Consider the following 21,680-nt stretch of genomic DNA (forward strand, 5'->3'; position numbering starts at 1 on the left):
TTTTTTTTTTTGACTGGATGATCTATCTCCTCTACTCAGATGTCTTCAACATCTGATATTCTCTATATTTCACTTGGCCTAACCTATTGATAAGGCTTTCCTATGATTATTTTGTTTTATTTTCCAAGTTTTTTGTTTGGATTTTTATTTCAGCTTGACTTTTCTTCAGAGATGCTCTTTTTATTAAAGCCTATTTTCATGTTTTGAATTATCTTTATTACCTCAATCAGGGGTGTTTTCATAGTCTTCATTCTGATATTTATTTATAATCCTCTTGATGTCCTAACTGATTAGGGTGGAGGATGCCATGAGGTTGCAGGGTGGCCTGATGGGTGGATGGCTGGCAGGAGGGTTTGACTGGGTGGGGCTAATACCTGGTATCCAGGGCTACAGGAGAGTACACAATGCAAGCAGAGCTGGGTGGCTGTGGTGTGGACAGACTCACTCATAGAGTATCAATTTTACTCTTTTGCAGTTGTTATAACCTTCACTTGTTGAAAAGACCATTGAATCGTCTTGGCAAACCTCTTGAAAATTGTTTGACCATATATATGAAGTAAAGCTGTCTTTCTGATCTATGCTTTTCTAGTCCATTGGTCTAAATGTTTGTATGCATGACAGCAGGACTCTAAATGTTTGTGTGCATGACAGCAGGACTCTGTTGTGGTTACTATCATGAATCCTCTTTTACTGTTAGAAGTGTTATTTCCCCTGACACACACTCAGATCCTGTGCCTGCACCATCAGCCTCTGTGGAGTTGGCTGCTGTCATCCCTGCCTACTGCCTATGCTCCCAGCACCATTGTCCTTCCATCGAATGCTGCTCTTCTGATAGTGCTGCTGAGCTCATACCCAGCAGGGTTTTTTCTTTCACTAGCCCCCCCCCCAACCCCCTTTTACTCGCTGCATGGTGCTGTGACCAAACTCAGGACCTTGTTTCTGCTAAGCACATGGTTTACCACCATATTATATCCCAGGTCTCTCTTCTTTAATTATGGAGCAGTACATTATTATAGATCTTTTTTTGTTTTTATTTGCTTTTTTCTTCTTGGCTAGGGTTTTGTTTATTTTGTGTTGGTGGGGAATCAAAGTCAAGCTGTACCCCAACCCCTTTATTAGAAATCTGTTCCTTCTATACTGTTTGTAACAATCCTTTCTGTCCGCATATGACATTTTTGTTGGTGATCTAATTTGTGTTTAAGGCATCAAGAGCTGCCAACATCCCATGATTCCTCAAAGTAGAACCTATGACATCTGCTGCTGTTTCCTCTCAGAATAACAATGCTGTCATCCTGGGTACCCAGAAAGATCCGTGTATCTTTAAAGTAAATTATAAGTTCTTTCGTGTATTCTCTTCACCATCAGGCTTCCCTTAGAGATTTTACCCATTGTGTTAGTTCTAGCCATCAGCTTTCGACAGCTGGCTATCAAGCTCGAATTTGTAACATTAATTTAGCAGCCTTTGGATTCCTGTTGGGTGAGTGATTATTATTGCATTAGATCAAATATTAGCTAGGAAACATGAAAAGAGTTAGCTATTCCGAATACTTTTCATTCTGTTGGGAAAGGTAGCTCAGCACTGGAGTGTTACCTCACTGTGTCTGACACATGGATGAGAGTCTAGAGAAGGGTAGTCAGTGGATAATGTCTTACAGGACAAGTAGCATTTTACTACAAGAGGGAATTATGGATGCTGTTTTATCCAGGGGAATGCTTAAAGTGATAAATGTCCAGGAAATGACTCTGGAAAGTTAGCTTTCAATACCAATGAAAAGAATCCCAGAATGGCTCATAGTAGTAATGGCTCCTAGCATGCAGTAGATGACTAATGCATACTTTGTCAATCAGTGACCAGAAGCATCCACAGAGACTTCTCACAGAAGATAACTGCCATTCTTGTTTTGTGCCTCTTATTTGTCACAACTGTGTTTTGTCTGAGAATATTCATGGAAGCACTTGAATGAAAAAAGCTGAAAACCACTGAGCTATGCATTCTGAAAGGAAAGGATGATCCTGTGACTGTACTGAACCAAGTCAGTTAGGAAGGAATATACAATACTAAGCTGAAATTCAAAGCCAGTCGCTTAGTCAGCAAACTCCCATTTGTCATTCTGCAATAGATCTCCATGTTCTTTATAAGAGCCTCTTCATCTATTTATTTGAGAGCTGGAGATTGAATATGGGGGTCATATGAAGGCTTAGCATGTGCTCTACCAATAAGCAATTCCCTCCCTGTTTTTTTTAAGAAGTAGAGATTTTATTAGCATAGTGGAATGGTTTTGGTATTTCTTTTTTTTTTCCACTGAGACTAATCTTTATTTCTGAATAAAGGCTGAATCTTTTTTTTTAATTAGGTATTTTCTTCATTTACATTTCCAATGCTATCCCAAAAGTCCCCCATACCCCCCCCACTACCCTCCCCCCACACACTCCCACTTCTTGGCCCTGGCGTTCTGGCACTTGAGGGATCAGCTTTCATGAACTAGATCATAGGTCATTCAGTTGGCTGATAATTTTGTGTGTCTAGCTTCATGTAAAACCTAGGAGTGCCTTTTAGATAGGTAATAAAGCAGATTTATTTTGCTAGGCTTACAGCCACCCAGTCTGTGCTTCCAAAAAAGAAAAGGTAAAAACATCCACCAATTGAAAAATCCAAAATATGGACCCATAAAGAATTCAGAAAGCTTTAATTACAAAGCAGTATTAGCTCCCACGTCCTTTGCAGTGATGTAGACTATGCACCGCGGACAGTGCCCTGCCCTGCCCAGTCCTCCCTGCCCTGCCCAGACCTTGTTCTTGTTCTTGCTGTTTTTCTACTTTGGCCTTTGAATACTACCAAACATTTCTGTGCTCTCGGATTGCTCTGTTTAACAGCTATGAACAGCAGCTCTGAGACTCTCTGCTTAAGACTTAGAGTTTATTAACATTTGATGCATATTAAAACTATATAACTTGGCAATTAATGATGTACTTCTTTCATTATATGCTCCTGTTTTTAAACCAAAATGTTAAATGTTACAATGGTATAGAATTTAGTAAATATATTTGGAAAGCTAGTACTATGGAATTAAGCTAGATATATCCACTCACTGTTATTAATATATTTTAAATAATAATAACACATTCAAAATGTTCGGAGACAGCTAAGCATGGTAGCACACACCTTTAATCCTAGCACTTGAGAAGCAGAGGCAGGCAGATCTCTAAGTTTGAGGCCAGCCTGGTCTACACAGTACATTCCAAAATAGCCAGGACTATGTAGAGAAATCCTGTCTCAACAAACAAACAAACAAACAAAACAACAAAAAGAAAAGAAATTGTTCAGAGGCTTTCTAACATCTGTAAATGGAATTTGCATTTAAAGCACTTAAAAACATTGCTTTAGTATCTCTTTTGAAGATCTTTTTTCTTTATTATTGAGGGTTTTATGCTTGGATACAATTAAATACTACTATATCTATCCCCTCTTACTGCCAACTTCCCTCTCAACAGGGACCTCTCCCATGAAGAGTGGGGCCAGGCCATCTTTGTCTTTTTTGTCTTTGAGGAATAAGGGCAGGCCTATATATGCCATGGTGGAAGTCAGTGAGCTGTGGAATTAGTTTTTTCTTTCTACCACCTCGGTCTTAGTTACTGAAGTCAGGCTGCCTTTACACGCTAAGGCCTTTACTCTGTTATTTTAAAAGTAATCAACGTTTTGAAAAAGTAAATGGCTTGTTTATTTGTAGTGAAATTTACTCTCGGTTGTGTAGAAGATGAATTTCATGATATTTTGGTGTGTCTTCATATTTACACACAGGATGATTATATTGCTTCAAGAGGGTTCCTCACATAGGATTTTCATAATTCTCCTTAATGTTTGCTGGCCTGTATTTAAGTCAATTACGCTTAGGTGTTATCACAGTGGTATTGGTTTGTTCAAAAAGTGTATAATTCTGTGTTTAAAAATCCAGGTTTTAGTTAATAGAAACATGATATACAAAAACATCTGCTGCCACTTCATTTCTTAAATTATTTTAGATATAAAATATTACAAATTAAATTTGTATAGATTGATACTAAGACTGGAATGTTATACTTGGCAGCTGCTCAAAAGTACAGTTTTTATGTTTGTACTAATAAGGTGTTCTTTCTCTAAACAGGAGAGAGCATCCACCACCTTCCACCTGTGAAAGCCCCTCTTCAAACAAAGAAGAAAATAATGAAACATTGTTTTCTTTGTGGAAAGAAAACAGGACTGGCCACTAGCTTTGAATGCAGGCAGGTGGCCAGCTGGAGAAGCCAAGAGGCTTTCTCTGTGGGGACTCAGCATGGTATAAGACAGAATAAAGCACGTTTAAAGGCTTTTTATAACATCCAGATGATGTTCTAATAGCAGCCCTCACATGAATTCCTAATTGGCCAGAGAGAGATGGATAACTCTTCAGTTTCCAGAAAGCCTACGTAGACACTCCACAGTCACTGAACTACGTAGACACTCCACAGTCACTGAACTACGTAGACACTCCACAGTCACTGAACTACGTAGACACTCNCAGTCACTGAACTACGTAGACACTCCACAGTCACTGAACTACGTAGACACTCCACAGTCACTGAACTACGTAGACACTCCACAGTCACTGAACTAGGACATGGAGGCCACTTGATTTGTTGTAATAGTGCTTGGAAGAGCCCTCACCTTCTTTTGTAAACTGAACAAAACTGAACCCAATTGGTGTTTAGTTTGCTATATATTTTAACATTTGGTACAGTTATTTCAAAAACATATGTATACACACACACACATATTATTTCCTTTTGTAAGTATGTCTTTCATTAACATTGATATCTTCCATTTGTGTGAGGACAAAGATTGAAAAGAATTATGGCCTGTATTCTGTTCACATAAAATAACTTATTTTGTTGCTGGTCATGTGTTTTAAGTTCTCTTATGGCATAGCTTTTTGTTGGTTTATAGGTTTTGTTTGTTTGTTTTTTGTTTTGAGGCAGAGTCTCGTGATTTGCCCTAGCTGGCCTGGATCTTGCTATGTACACTGGACTGGCCTTGAATTCACAAAGTTCTGCCTCTGCCTCCTGCTGGGATTAAAAGCACAAACCATGCCCACCCAGCCTTAAATAGCTAATTTCTGTATCACCTAATTTTCCTCTCTAGACTTAATTTCTTAGAATTCAAATTTTCTAACACAAGAGACATGTTTACTAGCTTTTCTTTTCTTTTCTTTTCTTTTCTTTCTTTCTTTCTTTTTTTGTTTTTTTTTGGGTTTTTTTGCTTTTTTTTGTTTTTTGAGACAGGGTTTCTCTGTATAGCCCTGGCTGTCCTGGAACTCACTTTGTAGTCCAGACTGGCCTCAAACTCATAAATCCACCTGCCTCTGCCTCCCAAGTGCTGGGATTAAAGGTGTGTGCCGCCACCGCCTGGCTTTTTTTTTTTTTTTTTCTTTAACTTCAATAAGATGTGTAGCTGTCATTCATGAACAAGTTATCGTATTCTTTTGGGGGGCTTTATACTGCTGCGTGGAAGCGGGGAACTGTTGGTACTGAATTTGCTAAGGAGATCCAGAGGGCTTTGTTGGTCCACTTTAAGTCAAGCTAAAGAGATGAGCCCTCCGCGGAAATGTGAGTATTCACATAAAGTTTCTTTGTGCTTTAGGTGTGGAAACAACTTCTGTGCATCTCACCGTTACGCAGAAGCTCACGGCTGCACTTACGACTACAAAAGTGCAGGGAGGAGATACTTAGAGGAGGCCAACCCTGTGGTCAACGCACCAAAACTTCCCAAAATCTAATTCTTCTCTGCGCTTTACTGCTTTGCCTGAGGAATCGATTATATTTGACAGAGAAATATTGTTTAGACTGCATTATTTTTGTTCGACTCCAAAAGATTTGCCAAATAACAAGCGCACATAGTGTGCACTGTTGGAGACTGAAAATGCCTACTGTATTGATGTCTTTATTCTTTGGTGAATCAAAAGTTTTAAAAGTAGTTTTAAAAACTTTACACTATAATGATTTAGTTTTGTTATTGCATGTCTGTGTTAAGTATTTTACATTTGAGATTGGAATTATTAGACAAATCTTCAAAAGATGCACTTTAGGAAGTTGCTATTGGCCACATAACTAGGCTTCCATGTTGTACAGCAGTGAGTGGTTCCGTATGGCTCTGTTCAAACTGAGCACATTTGCCCTTTTTCTTTCTTTTCTTGGGGGGATGGGATAAATGGGATATTTTTTAAAGAATAAATCCCGCATGTGAAAGTTTATGGAGGTTACTGGCAAGTTCTTTTTAAAAGAACATTTGGTTTTTTTAAACATGTGATTTTTAACACATATATTTCTTCCATATTCAGATTGGCATTCATATATGTATCCATTCTGTAGAACACATCATGTTAATATAGTATACATTTAAAAAAATACTACTTTTTAAATGGTAGTTTTAAAATAACAGTATCTTACTTGTTGCCATTGAAAAAAGAATCCAACTTTTCACTTTCAAAAATGGCTATATATATATTTTTAAAAGTCTCACAAACTTGGTTTATTTTTCTTACATATTGAGTGCTTTTACAGGGGAAATTCAAATAAATATTCAACTTCACTATGACTTTATTTGATTATTTACAATACATTTTCTTTTATAAAGTACTTAAATAAGTGATTTATTATACTTGGGGGAAATGACTGGCAGTATAAAGGTACTATTTTAAGGTCTGATGACTTTGTTCTTAGGTATAATGAATTTTCTATTCAGGACTTTGGAGGGCCATTGAAGCTAATGTTGAATGTGAGGCAACAGCTGTCAGGCGGCCAAGTTAGGGGCTGTACCCTTGTTTCCCACAGGGGCTCCCAAAGGCCATTTTGGTGCGTCATAGACCACTCACTCCTCTGAGGGTTGCCAGGAGAACTCTTGATACTCCTCTCTCACTTCATATAGGAGATTGAATGGTGATGGACAGACATGCCATCAGACCTATAGTAAAGTAGATTAGTTAAAGAGAATGGTAATAGAGGATTAAAGATGGAGGGTATGCTTTTGTTTGTTGGTTTGCTTTGTTTTTTGTTTTTTGAGATAGGCTCTCAAGACTGTAGCCAAGCCTGCCTTTGACTCACTGTGTAGCCCAGGCAAGCCTTTGAATTCGCAGCAGCCTTTAAGCCTCAGTCTCTCTTGTGCTAGGATTATAGGCTGGAGTTAACACTCTGCTGAAGACATGCTTTGTATATGTGGCACATGAGTGCATTTGAAGGATACACGAGGCCAGAGCAGGATGTTAAGTGACCTGCACCAACAGGTCATTCTTCAGTGACAGGGTCCTCAGTGAGACAGGTAGGAGATGAGAAGAAATAGGGACACTGGTGTTTGGAGATCTTATGCCTAGCAAGCTTAAGAAGTATAGCATCTTATATTCTATTTCCACAGCAGAAATAGGACAGAGTTAACAGAAACTATCAAATAATGGAATGAAGTTATCATGAAGAAAGTCCAGCAATGTTGTACAAAAGGGAACACAGGCTTTTTCAAGTTCATCACAACAGAGCACATAGTGGCCTTAGGACTGATTACTCCAGGCTCTTTAGGGGAAAAAGCCAAGTTTCTAGGGACCAAATCCTTTAACTCCTCTGAGGCCCTGGCCCCAGCCCCAGCCCAGCCCTTGCCAAGTCTACTTGGGCAAAGACACTGCCTTTTCACTGGTGCCTCTGAGAAAGCCTTAGACCTGCCCATCCCTGAGCAGTTAGGTATCTATCATTCTCCACAATATTGACTTGAGGCAGGTTTTTGCCATGTTTTGCATACTTTTAACTCATAATTATTAGTCGGAATAAGTCTTAAGTCTTCAGTTCTATGAATGATTTTGGTCAAAGTTGCATCAAGTTTTTGTCTGATACTGGGGATGAGACCATAGCCTAAGCAAGCACCCTGCCACCAAGCCACACCCCAGCCCACAGGTGAGAGTTACTTTGTAGTTTTTGAGTCATTTAGAAATGAAACACTTTGGGGTTTTTTTCTTTGTTTTTTGTTTTTGTTTTTTCTGAGACAGGGTTTCTAGTGTAGCCCTGGTTGTCTTAGAACGCACTCTGTAGACCAGAAATGAAACACTTAAAAATTTTTTTTATCATTATTGCAAGGGATTTCAGAGACTTCAGATCTGTCTTCCTTTCAGTGATGAGGAGTGTGCCCTGAACACAGCCCTGGGTAACAGCTTTGAATAAAGGGGCTGCCACATTGCACAACCTGTGTGACTTATAAAATGATTTTAAATCTCAGTGCATTTCATACCCAGTTTTTGATTTGTAAAAGCAGCACATATTTGGTTACACAGCACTGAACGCGTGTATTCTTAACTTTCTGTTGTTGTTTTCAGGTGGGTTCTTGCTCTGTAGCTCAGGGTGGCCTTGGCTGGCCTCAGACTTACAATGGATCTCCTCCCTTAACTTGGCAGTATTTTAAACTTTCAACTATGTAGGATATTTCACGTCACTTTGGGGGCCTAGGGACGTAGCTCAGTTGGTAGAGAGCTTACCTAACATACAAAGCCACAGGACTGGGTGTGGGGCTGCACACCTGTGATCTGTGATCCCACATTTGGATTGGAATCCATGGAGAAGCAGAGACTGGAGGGTCAGAAGTTTCCAGCATCCTTGGCTTACATAGAGGCCAACTTGGCTCAAAGAATCTGAATATTAACAATAACAACAACAAAACAAAACAAAACCCAGAATTTTTTAGTGCAATTTAGTCAGACATTGGAAAAAATGTTTCTATGCTTGATATTAGTACTTCTGAAGTGATTTAATTGTAAAATCGAGACAGGAATTTTCTCTTAGCAATAAAATGGTCTTAACCCATCATGATAAATCGGATTTTGTATCTTGAAGTACTTTTTAAAGTGTGGCTTCTGTACACTGCTAAGCATGAGATGGTTTTAGGATGTTTATGGATGGATATATACTTTAAAATAATTGATTTCAAAATAAAACTACAAACTATTCTAAATTTAAGAAGCGAAATAAGCTGATTTAGAATTTTAAAAAGCTGAGTGAAAATATCTGAATGACTAAGGAGATAAAGGTGTCTTAGCTTCCCTTTGATGCTGTTAAATGTTTTCAATTTCTACTGAAAGTAATATATATTTAAAATCTATATATTCATATAAATATGTTTAAAATTTTAAAAGCTATATATTTTTTTAAAATTAGAAAAGTCAAATTTTCATCAAAGATTTGATTTTTTTCTGTTAACCTCTTTTTCTGGCAGTCACCATCAATATATATAATAATCATCAACATGTAGATAGTCTGACATTTTGTGTACTGTCACTGGTGAAGACTGTGAGATGACACACTAACTCCGTACCCCCACTGTTTTTCAGCCTAGTGGTCTTCTCAGGTTGTCAGAATAAAATACCACAGACTAGGCAGCTTGAGTGGCAATTGTGTCAGGACAGTTTCCGGCACCCGGAAGTGCTATGTGTAGGTCTAACAGGATCCATTTGTGGAGGTTTCTAGCTTGCATGTGGGCTGTGTTCTTGTTATAGCCTCACATAACATTCATGTGTGTGTACAAAATTGAGGTAAAGTCACACAGGAAGGAACCAGGAATGAGAACTCTGCTGTATCTCTTCTAATGAAGATACTAGACTACTCCAAGCAAAGTGTAGGCCCCTGCTATGACCTAACAATCACAATTATGTACTTATACTTAAGGAAAGCACATTGGGGCTTAAGGCATCAATGTGAATTTTGGTCAGAGGTGTGAATTCATTCCACAATACTCCACTATTGTCCCCACAAATTCATATTGTTATGTGCAAATGTAAATGGAAAATTATTTTTTTGCCCCACAGTCCCACACTCTCAATTTGTTTCATGAGACCTGATAGTCCATTCTATCTTAAATGCCATCTATAGCAGGTGTAGGTAAGACTGAGTCTGATTCAACCTGAAGCAAAATCTCTTCACCAGCTGGAAACCTGTGAGATCAAAAAATGTTATGCTTCCACAATCCAACAATGGTCAGTCGTAGGATTGACATAACTCCTGCAGAAGGGAAAAGCAGTGAGGGACGAGAGTGCCTAAAGTAAGTCCCAGCCTAGCAAGGCAAATCTATTAGATCTGACTGTGCAAGAGATAACCTTTGTATTCATCCCATACACAGTCACAAAACCCAGACAGGAGCCTGATATAGCTCTCCTGAGAGGCTTTGCCAGTGCCTCACAAGTACAGTGGCCTATGCTTGCAGCCAATCATTGGACTGAGCACAGGGTCCCTAATGGAGGAGTTAGAGAAAGGACTGAAGAACCTGAAGGGATTTGCAACCCCATAGGAAGAACAACAAAATCAACCAACCAGGNCCCCCCCCCCCAGAGCTCCCAGGGACTAAACCACCAACCAAAGAGTACACATGAGGGGACCCATGGCTCCAGCCACATATGTAGCAGAGGATGGCCTTGTCTGGCATCAATGGGAGGAGAGGCCCTTGGTTGTGTGAAGGCTCAATGCCCTTGTGTAAGGGAATTCCAGGGCAGGGAGGCAGGAGTAGGTGGGTGGGTGGGGGAGCACCCTCACAGAAGCCGGGGAAGGGTGTATGGGATAGTTTTTTTTTTTTGAGGGGGAACAAATGGGGATAACATTTGAAATGTAAATAAAGAAAATATCCAATAATTTTTTTTAAATAAAGGTTTTTATAGTCAAGTGGCTACATTGTGATATCCCAGAAGTACCATAGTCTTTTAGTATTTCTCATTCTGTCCCTTGGATGATAGTGTATATGTGCTTATTTGGAGATATGCAGGTAATGTCAATAGGATTTCTGTACTGTGTATATTTTGGGGTTATTTTCTTAGATTGTAGAATAGTCATTCTAGAGAAAATTGATAGCCACTTTAAAAATGGTTGTTTAAAAAATTATAGAAACAAGTCTGTTCCTGAAGCTGAGTTACTGTAAATGGGGTCTCTGATGAGACTCCTAGAAAAATGGAGAGTTGTAGCTGAGAAGGAAGGAAGACCCTAAGTAGCCATTGAGATGAAAATCTCAAGCAAGAAGCTTCACTTGTATCATGGGTGAGGAGGTCCTGTCTATCGTCTCCATACGTCCATATCTTCCTAGTCTTCCCGATTTCCCTTCTGAACCTTAAGTGCCTCCGAAGGTGGAGGCTCCACCTGTCAAAGTTCCTTTAGACTTACTATGGATGATGAGCATATCTACTCACATCAAAAGAGTCTTAGCCTGACTGGACTAAGGGGATGTCTTAGTCAGGGTTTCTATTCCTGCACAAACATCATGACCAAGAAGCAGGTTGTGGAGGAAAGGGTTTATTCAGCTTACACTTCCATACTGCTGTTCATCACCACGGAAGTCTGGACTGGAACTCAAGCAGGTCAGGAAGCAGGAGCAAAGCCCACGGAGGAATGTTACTGGCTTGCTTCCCCTGGCTTGCTCAGTGTGTTTTCCTGTAGAATCCAGGACTAACAGCCCAGGAATGGCACCACTCACAATGGGCCCTCCTACCCTTGATCACTAATTGAGAAAATGCCTTACAGCTGGATCTCATGGACACATTTCCACAGGGGAGGCTGCTTTTTTCTGTGATAACTCCAGCTTGTTGACACACAAACCCAGCCAGTACAGGGGATATGATCTTGCTTGGAGATTGGCAGGCTGTCATTTTAAGGAAATCTAGAAGACAGATGTCAATACTTAAGACATCAAATCACATAACAATAATATATAGTCAATTGTCATGACTAGGATTAGCACTTAAAATGGCAAGGCCATGAGTGTGTGCTAACGATGTTAGTGAATGATTAAACAAGGCAGAATCAGACATTTAATTTATGCTTACAAATCTTAGTGAATTGAGGATACATTGTTCTTGTGCTGTTGCTAAAATAGTGAGTGTGATTAGGTCTTGTGATATAGCCACCTTCATCTTAAATTTTGAGTTTAAAAATGAGATGCTAAACTAAAAACCATTTAAAATACTTGAAAGCAATGTGTCTTTTACTTTTAGTCTATTTCTTTTTTTTTAATTTTTTATCTATTTTTTTAAAGATTTATTTATTACATTTATATGAGTACACTGTAGCTGTTTTCAGACACACCAGAAGAAGGCATCAGATTCTATTACAGATGGTTGTTAGCCACCATGTGGTTGCTGGGAATCGAACTCATGACTTCTGGAAGAGCAGTCAGTGCTCTTAACCGCTGAGCCATCTCTCCAGCCCTTCTTATTTTTAATAACATTTCATTATGTGACTGTCTCGTTGTAGTTTCTCTGAGAAGGCCTAGAAGACATGGTACTCTGGAGTTTGCTAGGATGCCTCATGCCCAGATCTTGGTTTCTGGCACAACTTCCCAGCTCTCAGCAGGACAAGGCTTTATAGGAAATAGCAGGGGTTTCATCCTGCAAGTACCTGATTGTATGACTATTGTAAGCTGACATGTGAGTGCTCTGGAGCAAAACCATTAACAATCACAAAGGGTCTGAAAGTACATCTGAGACAATCAGTCTAATCTTTGACTGTTGCTAGGAAGTAGCTAGGGAGTGACTCTGTGGTTTGGGTCAAGGACAAGCTTTGAGGTTTTTCCTGGTACTTGGATGTAGCTTGGGTTCAGCTAAAGATCAAGTTTTTCTTAAGATGGAGGCTGGTCCCAAGATGGAGTAGGTTTGACCTCTCACTTCCATAATGAAGACATGTCAGGACACTAGTCAAACGATTGTGCTCTAAGGACAAACCTCGAATCGGTGCGAGAAGACATCATTGAGTTAAAACTCGAATGAAATTCTTACTAAGAGGCATTAAGGGTTAGAGAACTTCAACATCATGAATTTAGAGGATAGAATTCAGACTTTAACAGATACCATATTATGCTGTGGTTTCAAATTAATCTCTGAAAAGTGAGTGGTTTGATGCAACAGGGTTTATTTCTTACTCATAAAACCCAGCAAGCTGAGCAGTTGGGTAGCTGCCCAATAAAGTAGCTTGGCCTCAGGCTGTCTACCTAATATAGCTTCCCAATGCTCATGAATTGTTGGGGTTGCAGAAGAGAAGCTGGAGAGTTGCCTGTGTACGTAAATGTACTTCATCTAGATACCTAAGTCCTCAGGGCCTTGTTGCTCATCAGTGGCTGGACCATAGCACAACCCTGGGTTAATTGCATAATTGCAACCAAAGAAGATCCAAAGAGTCAATTGTGTGACACTGTCTTCTCAAACAACCAGCATCACGTCTGTCTATAAAACAATGAAAGAGAGACTCAAAAATTCTCATGCATCCATCAACCTCCTAAGGTCCGCCCTAGCTCACTGTCAATGATTTCAACAAATTGTTTTAAGATTTTAGTTGGTCATATGTATATGTATATATTACACATAAACACACACACACATATATATGATAGATAGATGGATACAGAGTCTTGTTCTGTTGTTCAGGCTAGCTTCAGGACTTGATTCAACTCAGTGATGTCCAGCCTCACTCAGCCTTTGGTATAGATGGGGCCACAGGCATGTTCCTCTATGCCCACTTTTGGATTTTTTACCATTCTAGAGTTGTCTAAACACCTCATTCTAGAAGAATGAGTCTTTACAAAGAAGGAGAAGTGTCAGGTCATTTAGGACTGGACTCTGGAGTCACGAGCCACAAGAAACCTTTTTCACAAGCTATCCCAGGTGTTCTTGTGGAAAGCTGTCCAAGACTTAAAATCAGGAAGTGCGGATTCAAGGGTTGCTTTTCAACAGCATAGTTAAGATATAGCTATACATCTCTTAATTTGTTTCTGTTATTCCTCACACTTCAAATTCACCTTGTTCAATGCCATTATGATCATAGACACCAGCAGTATATTTTGTCACTTTTTTTTTTTAAGGTCAACTATGTAGTCTAGGCTTGACCTTGAATTCCTGATCTCTTGAAAACCTCCTGGGGCAGAAATTACACGTGCACACTAACATAGACTGTAACAGCATCTTTTGTTTGAAAGGAACCCATAACTGATAAATCTGTGCTTAACCATTTGAAGAGTTGAGTGTGACTAGTTCTAGGGTAACATTGGTCCCCTGGCTCATGCCTCACTTGTCATCCCATAATCTACAATCTAGGAGGGGAAAGTCCGCTTTAGCACAGACAGGAGGATTTTACCAAAGGCCACAAGGCTTCTTGGACTGAGCAAATGGTCACCTCGAAGCAATTTCTTTTTTTCTTTATTTTAGCAGCTTTACCTTCTAAGTATAGAGGTTTCTTCCCACTTCCTGTTTGTTTCCTTGTTTGGACAGATGCAAGATGTTGGTCTCTCAGGACTCTGAGCTTTGTTTTAGATGAAGAGAGGCTTCAGAAATCTCTTGGGTAGGGAATCCTTGTGTTAGGAGACTCTAGCTTTGCCTAAATCTTTCCAGCTCCACAACTACTCAGACACTTCTAGCACTTGGAAGTCTTTGTCACTTCCTACAGTAGGATGGCAGGCTCCCACACCCCCAAATCACTTAACTGACTCTTCTTGCCCATGTATGACACTAATGGAAGTTTAGTCCTGCCTTATAGGAAAGCCTGCCACCAGGGCAGGAAGATTCTCTCAGGCTGTAGCTGCTGCTTCCCACTGCAAAAATCTGCACGAAAAAAAAATTCACCATTCCATCTTCTAGATGAATGTTGCTTTCAAGGTGATCTATAGGAACGGACCCATTTTTGCTTTGCTGCATGGATCCAGATGTTTTGTCTCCTGACAGTTTGCTCTCTAAACAGCAAAGTATGCAAACTGACCAGCATATTTGAGTATGCTGAGTAACCTGATTAGCTAAACCAACAGTCCTACTTCTAGACAATAGAAAATTGTGGAGTACTGCAGGGATTGCCTTACAAATCTCTCATGAATTAAAAAATACCTTGAATGTACCGTGTAATAAAGATTATTGGATAAATAAAACTGCCAGTGGCCAAAACCTCTCCTTCTGTAAGATGTGACTTAGGGAAATTAGAATGGCAAGAAACAGTGAAAGCTAGGAATGATAGCTTCTGAGAGAATCTTTGGGTCCAACCAACAGTACTGGGGTGGGGACAAGTCACAACACCAGTGTACAGGTATAATCAGGGATGAGTTTAATGAAGACAAAGTAGAGTCAAATACTTATCTGTCTACATGGACAGCAATATCCTCATAAAAATTATGAATACCATATTTACATATCCATACCATATACACTCAGAATCTCTCTAGGTTAGGGAGAGAAAAAAAAAAAAAACCAACGAAAAACCCTGCTTGTCCATACACACAAACGTTTCACCGCGTAGTTCTCGCTCCCACTTCATTTGCTAGCGCACCGGAAGGTTTACCTTTCTCTACACTGAGAAGGTGAAGCCGGGTGGAGTCTACCAACAGCCTCACCCAGCGCCAGTCTACCAGGCGGCCGCCGCCGCCGCCACCCCGCCTTCCCAGCGCCCCAGGTCGTCAAAGCAACGCTTTTAGCCCGAGGCGCGGCGGGGCACGTGACCGGCGCGTCACGTGACCGGTCAGTCGGCGTCCTCTCGCTGGGTGGTGTAGGCTGCGCGCTGACCCAGCGGCCCTGCTGCGTCCGGCCCGGGTCATGCAGGAAGCGGGCCGCGCGTGGAGCTCCGGGCCCACCTGAGCTGCTCGCGCCGAGGTGCGGCGTGGCGGGGCCGCGCGCTCCGGGCCACCAGGGGTGTGGCCGCTGGGAGGCCGCGACAGGTGGGTGCGCGGAGGTCTCGGGCCGGGGAGAGGCCGCGTGCTGCGGGGCGGGGTCCGGTCACCCAATCGGCCGGCGGCCGAAAGTCTCGGGCGCTCTCAGGTGAAGTCCTGCCCCGGCTGGGCTGTGACCTGCCCGGGCTGGGCTGTGAGGGCGCGCACCGGGCAGCCCTCCCTCCCTGCCTCTGCTTCAGTCTCCGCGTCCGTCCGAGATGGAAGTGTGGATTCCTGGTGTCTGAGTGCCTGACGTGGCGTCTGGATGGTGCTGCTCAAGTAGAAGCGCTGGAGGCAAAGCGTAGGTAGGCTGCTTTGCATTTTAATCGCCGCCCATTTGCTCGTCTTTAAAAATGTTTTTTTTTTTTTTTTTTTTTTTTGGAATCCACTTGGATTCTCCTTCATCTGAGTCAAGTTTTTTAATAGGGAACTTATTAGGGGAGGCTTATAATGGCTCACGTTCTTCTCACGTGTCTTTAACGCAGTTAAACCTCCCTTAAAAAGAAAACAAGCTTCTCTGAAAGCCCATTTGAAAAAAAAAAACCAACAAAGGAAGAAAGAAAGCCAGCCCTTTTCAGCTTCTTTGTCTCCCCCACGTAAAGACACACAGTGGTCATACAGCTGTCAAGATTTATTATGAAGTGAGTTTTTTTTTTTTTGTCGTTTGTTTTATGTTTTTGTTAATTTGATGATGTCTCAAGATACGTATGAAGTATGGCCCTTCCCATTATTTTTTTCTTTATTTTGTTTGATTATATGCTATGAAATTAGAGAAATGATAAGTATATAACTTATCTCTTGGAAAAAACACCAGTATTTCTGATCAGCCCCAGGAGGGACTGCAATCGTGCTTTTATATAGTAGACTTCACATCTACTTGCTTGGTTAGTTACTCAAAATGGGAGTGGAATACTTCATTTAGAATACTCAAATCACGTGCTGTGAAAAAGAATGTATGAACTATACATGGAATGATGTGGACACTTTTTTTTTTTAACTAAATGTTGAAAATCTGAAGCAAGAAAATTTTGCCTTTTGAGAGATTCAGTGTATGAGACCCTATGTTCAATAAAATCAAACGAAATATCCTGTTGGATGCAGTGCATGAGGGTATGCCAAGTGTGAAATTACTGAGGAAGTTAAAATAAAGAGCCATGTGGACTTTCCTAACTTCTTGATTCTGGAGACTTTATTGATAAGAGATGTACTGAACTTTGATGTTAACAGGGAAAATCGCTGGGCACGGTGGTGCACAGTGATCCTGGTAGTGGGAAGGTAGAGGCAGAGAACACATTTTAAAAAGTTTGTCCTTTGTGAGGGGAGTGGCTGTCAGTAGTCTAATGTCTGTGCCGCCCAGGTGAGGTACATCATCTTTTCCAAGACAACTCCCTCCTTTACCTTCTCTTTAAGTTTAGGCAGACGAGGCTTTTGTCTGTTTATCGGTGTTTGGTTTGGTTGTTCGATTCTTCCCTGGGTGTGGAAATTGTGTTGCATGTCTTGGCCTACATCTAGGATTGTCAGATGAAACACACGATTCACAATTAAATATGAATCTCAGGTAAACACAAAATATGTGGAACGTACCTAAACTAAAAACAAATTTATCATTTATTTGAAGACAAGTTTTCCTTGCTTCTTGTTGCTAAATGTGAGTTTTAAGTCCAGCATGGCTATGTCATTTAAACTTGCATTAGGAGAAAATTAGTTCAAGGCCCAGACAGGATGGAATAGATTCTCTTGTTAAGCTTCCCTGTTGGGGGCCGCAGATGTGGTTCTGTAGTAGGGGGATGCGTAGCGCGCGCAGGGCCTTTGTCCAGTTTCTGATAAAGAGCCCTCTTTACTGTTGGGTGAGCCATCTACTTGAAGGGCATCTTCTGTCACAGGAGTTCCGTCCCTCTTTTTCCTCTACCATGTTCTGTTTCTTCACTTTTCTTTCTGAGGATTGAACACAGGCTCTCACACAAACCAGGCAACTGCTCTGTGACTGGTCTGCAGCCCACAGCCCGTTGTTTGTAACGTCCCACGTGAATACTGTATTGACTTCATGTCCCCTCTCTCTCCATTTCTCCCTCTGCTCCCACAGTTCCCTCTGAAGCACATGGCCTCTTAGCCCTGTGTGATTTATTTCTCTTCCCTCTCCCTGTGGATTGTCCTCGTTTTCCCAGGAATGTTTGTTGATCTTCTCTTTTTTACTATTGATCTGCATGTCTATTTTTGAGCCAAGATCATGCTGTTGTATTATGATAGCTCTGTAATATATCTTGAAATCTGGAGTGGCAATCCCTTTGATATCATTCTTTTTGCTCAGAATTGCTTTATTTTGTAGGATCTTTTGTGGTTCATATGTTTCCTTCCTATTTCTGTAAAGAATAGCATAGGGGGTTTTTATTGAGATTACATTGAATCTGTAAATTGCTTTGGTAGAATGGTCATTTTCACAATATTAGTTCTACCAATATATGAGCATGGGAGATCTTTCCATTTTTTTTTAGTGTATTTCTCATTCAACCTCAGAGTTGAATTTTGAAGTTTTGAAGTTGTTACTGTAGAGGTCTTTCACCTCGTCAGGTTTATTCCTAGACATTTTATTTTCTTTGAGGATAATGGGATTTTGTCCATAACTTCCTTTTCTAAGTGTTTGTTATCGGTGTCAGAACAGCTACTGAACCAGGTAGTGGTGGTGTATACCTCTAATCTGAGCAATGGGAGGTAGAGGCAGTTGGATCTCAGTTTGAGGCCAGTCTAGTCTACAGAGTGAGTTCCAGGGCAGCCAGAGCTACACAGAAAAATCCTGTCTTGGAAAACCAAAACCAAACACACACACACACATGTATCCTCTGCAAATGGGTAATTTGACTTCTTTTCCTCTTAGTACCCCTTTAATTTCCTTCTCTTGTTTTATTGCTCTAGCTAGTGTTTTGAGCACTATATTGAAAAGGAGTAGGGTTAGTGGGTAGGCCTATCTTAGTTTGATTTTAATGTACTGCTTCTATTTTTTCTTCAGTTAGGGTGATGTTGGCTTCTGTTTAGTTTTAATTTGAAGTCTATTTTGTCTTATCAGGGTAGAGATGCTTGCTTCATGGTCCCATTTGCTTGGAATGGTGTATTTGTTTGTTTTCTGTTGCTATGATAGCTCTATGACTAAAACAAAACAAAACAAAAACAAAACTTCGGGAGAAAATGGATTCTTTTCAGCTTATGGCTTAAAGTCTATCATGAAGAGGAGTCAGGGCAGGAACTTGAGGCAGGAACCTGGAAGCAGGAACTGAAGCAGAGGCCATAGAAAAAAGCTGATCACTGGCTTGCTTCCTGTGGCTTACTCAGCCTGCTTTATTATAGCATCCAGGACCATCTGCCCAGGGGTGGCACTGCCCACGGTGAGCTAGGGCTTCCTGCATCAATCATCAATTAAGAATATGCTCCACAGACTTGTCCACAGGCCAGTCTGATGAAAATATTTTCTCAATAGAGGTTCTCTTCCTAAATGACCCTAACTTGGGTCAAGTTGACAAAAAACTAAGCAGCTTATATATTTTTTCCATTCTTTCACTTTAAGGTGGCTCCTGTCTTTGAAATTAAGATGTGTTTCTTGTAGGCAGAAGATAGGTGGATCTTGTTTCTTAATTCACTCAGCAAACCTGCGTCTTTCAATTGGGAACTGGGGTTACTAATACCTAAAGTTATTACTTAACTTACTTTAATTCTTTAAATCACCATTAAGACAGTTTGTTGATGACTGTCATTTTGAGGAGGGTTTTTCATTTGTTTTATTCATGTCTTAGTTCTATTTTGTGTTTTAGTACTACAGCTTCATTTGTTTTCTTTCTATATTCCTTTGGATGTGCTTATTCATTTATTCAGTCCTAAGTATTGCTTTTAGTATATTCTAGGACTAGTTTGTTGGAAATGAATTTATTATTTCATTTGTATAAGTGTCTGCCTGCATATATGTGCACTGTGTGTGTGCCTGGTGTCTGCAGAGCCCAGAAGAGTGCACTGGATCCATTGTAATTATAGTTACAGAGAGGTATGAATCACCATGTGAGTGCCTGAAATTGAACCATGGTCTTCTGGAAGAGCATCCGATTCTAAAGTGCTGGGCCATTTCTCTCATCTTGGAAGTAATTTCTTTAAGCCTATTTGTATAGTGGAAAGTTTTTCTTTGTCCTTCAACTCTGCTAGTTTCGTTGGGGACAATATTCTAGGTTGCCATCCATGGTCTATTAGAACTTGAAGAACATTGCTTTAGGCTCTGGTGGCTTTGGAAACTTTCCATTAGACTCTAACTCTGATGGGTTTCCTTTATGTTTGATGTATGCTTTCTCCCCCTTTCTTTCTCCCAGTGCACTCTTCTTGTTATGTCTATTAAACACTTTTACTATAATCTGCGGTGGGGAGTTTCTTTTCTGGTCATGTCTACTTGGTTTGAGTATGTCTTTCCTCAATTTGGGGACGTTTGTTTTGTGATCTAGTTGAAGATCTGGTCTGTGTAGTTGATCTGGAATTTTGTTTTCATCTGTGCCTATAATTAGATGACTTTTCAAGGTGTCCAGCTGTTCTTTTCATCTGTTTTTTTTTTTTTTTTTTAACTTTTCATAGTTTTTGCTTGAGTAGTTCAAATCTTCTCCATCTTCAAGTCCGGGCCACCCCCCTTCTCTTTGATTCTACTTCCCAGGCCCTCCCCTGAGTTCTCCAGTCATGCCACTGAGTTTCATTTCAGCTCATGCTCTCAGTGTTTTTAGCTCTTTACTGAATCCAGTTTTCAAATCCTGAATTGTCATTGTCATTTCATTCAGTCATATATTTATGTTTTCTTGGCTATCACTCAGGCATATATTAGAATCCTTATTAAATTTGTGGAACTGCCCTCTCCCATCATTTTTAAACTCCTTTGAAATGTTTGATAAAGTTTGTGATTATTCTTTTAAGTTTGGTTCTGGAGTCCATATAGGTAATTCTCACTGGATATCTCCATCTCTATCTCCATCTCTATCTATATCTATATATCTATATCTATCTACCTATCTATCTATCTGGATAGTTATAGATAGATATATATGGACATATATATCCCATTTATAGACGTATATGTGTATATATATGCATATATTTAGATATATGTGTGTATATACATACATACACATACACACGCACACATACGTACTGAGTGAGGACATAATGTCTTGGCCTTTCATATTGTTTGTGTTTTTGTGTTACAGCCTGAGTACCTGAGCATGTAGGATTTTTTTTTTTTTTTTTTGGTTGTATGTCTGATGTGAGATTGTAGCCTGATGCTGAAGCTGGTTGAATGTAGCAGTACCAGGGACCACCAGTGACTCTTGATTGCTCAGTTGTGTTTTCATGCAGTTGGACTGTTTCACTTTCCTATTAGCAGTGTTAGAGAGTTCCTGTTCTACTGCCTGTATGCTCACTGGTGTTTAGTATTTGAAAATCTGTTATCTAATGAAGGTTCAGTGTTGGTGTGCCTAAAGAACTCTTCTTACGCATCAGCAAGACATTAGTAAGTACTTTATACTATCTGATTCTACCACTTGCATGCCAGCCTAACAATATAAAGAGAAAGCTCTACCAGAAAGTAAGCACAGGATTTAAATGGGTATGTCTTTAGATAAGACAAACAACTGACCGGTACACACACACACACACACACACACACACACACACACACACAATGCTGAAGGGGGAAACACAAATAAAGATTACAGTGAAGATCTAGGATATAATCAGAAGTCTAACTTGGGTCGAAATCACAAGGCCAAGAGTTCAATCCCCACCCCATTTATAGTGAAATAACACATCACACTTACTAGAATTACTAACATTTTTAAAAGATAGATATAAAAAGGGTTGGTGTGGCTGTGGGGAGTTGGAGTCTCCATATCTGGCCAAGGGAGACTGTGGAACAGTAGCAGTTTCTCCAGGGCTTACATACAGTGATCCACCATGATGTTACATACAGTGATCC

General features: G+C 40.3%; 2 protein-coding genes across 11 annotated transcripts in view; both read left to right on the plus strand.

Annotated features, from left to right (window-relative positions):
• Window positions 1-8,029, plus strand: part of Zfand4 (zinc finger AN1-type containing 4) — a 65,424-nt gene extending 57,395 nt beyond the window's left edge. For 6 of the 7 annotated variants that reach the window (XM_021165735.2, XM_029478825.1, XM_029478824.1 and 3 more), the window contains 2 exons: window positions 4,143-4,260; window positions 5,654-8,029. In XM_021165735.2, coding sequence (XP_021021394.1) covers window positions 4,143-4,260; window positions 5,654-5,789 — 254 coding nt within the window. In that variant the 3' untranslated portion in view covers window positions 5,790-8,029. Of the gene's footprint in view, window positions 1-4,142; window positions 4,261-5,653 lie in introns of those variants that run through there. The other variant, XM_021165737.2, reaches the window with a different exon arrangement.
• Window positions 8,030-15,502: 7,473 nt separating this feature from the next.
• The window catches only part of March8 (membrane associated ring-CH-type finger 8), a 69,078-nt gene continuing 62,900 nt past the window's right edge, over window positions 15,503-21,680 (plus strand). For 2 of the 4 annotated variants that reach the window (XM_021165886.2, XM_021165885.2), the window contains exon 1: window positions 15,713-15,999. The gene's annotated coding sequence lies outside the window, so the exon portion shown is untranslated. Of the gene's footprint in view, window positions 16,000-21,680 lie in introns of all 4 variants that reach the window. The other 2 variants (XM_021165883.2, XM_021165884.2) reach the window with 2 other exon arrangements.

The sequence above is a fragment of the Mus caroli genome, chromosome 6 (assembly GCF_900094665.2).
Source record: "Mus caroli chromosome 6, CAROLI_EIJ_v1.1, whole genome shotgun sequence".
Lineage (NCBI taxonomy): Eukaryota > Metazoa > Chordata > Mammalia > Rodentia > Muridae > Mus > Mus caroli.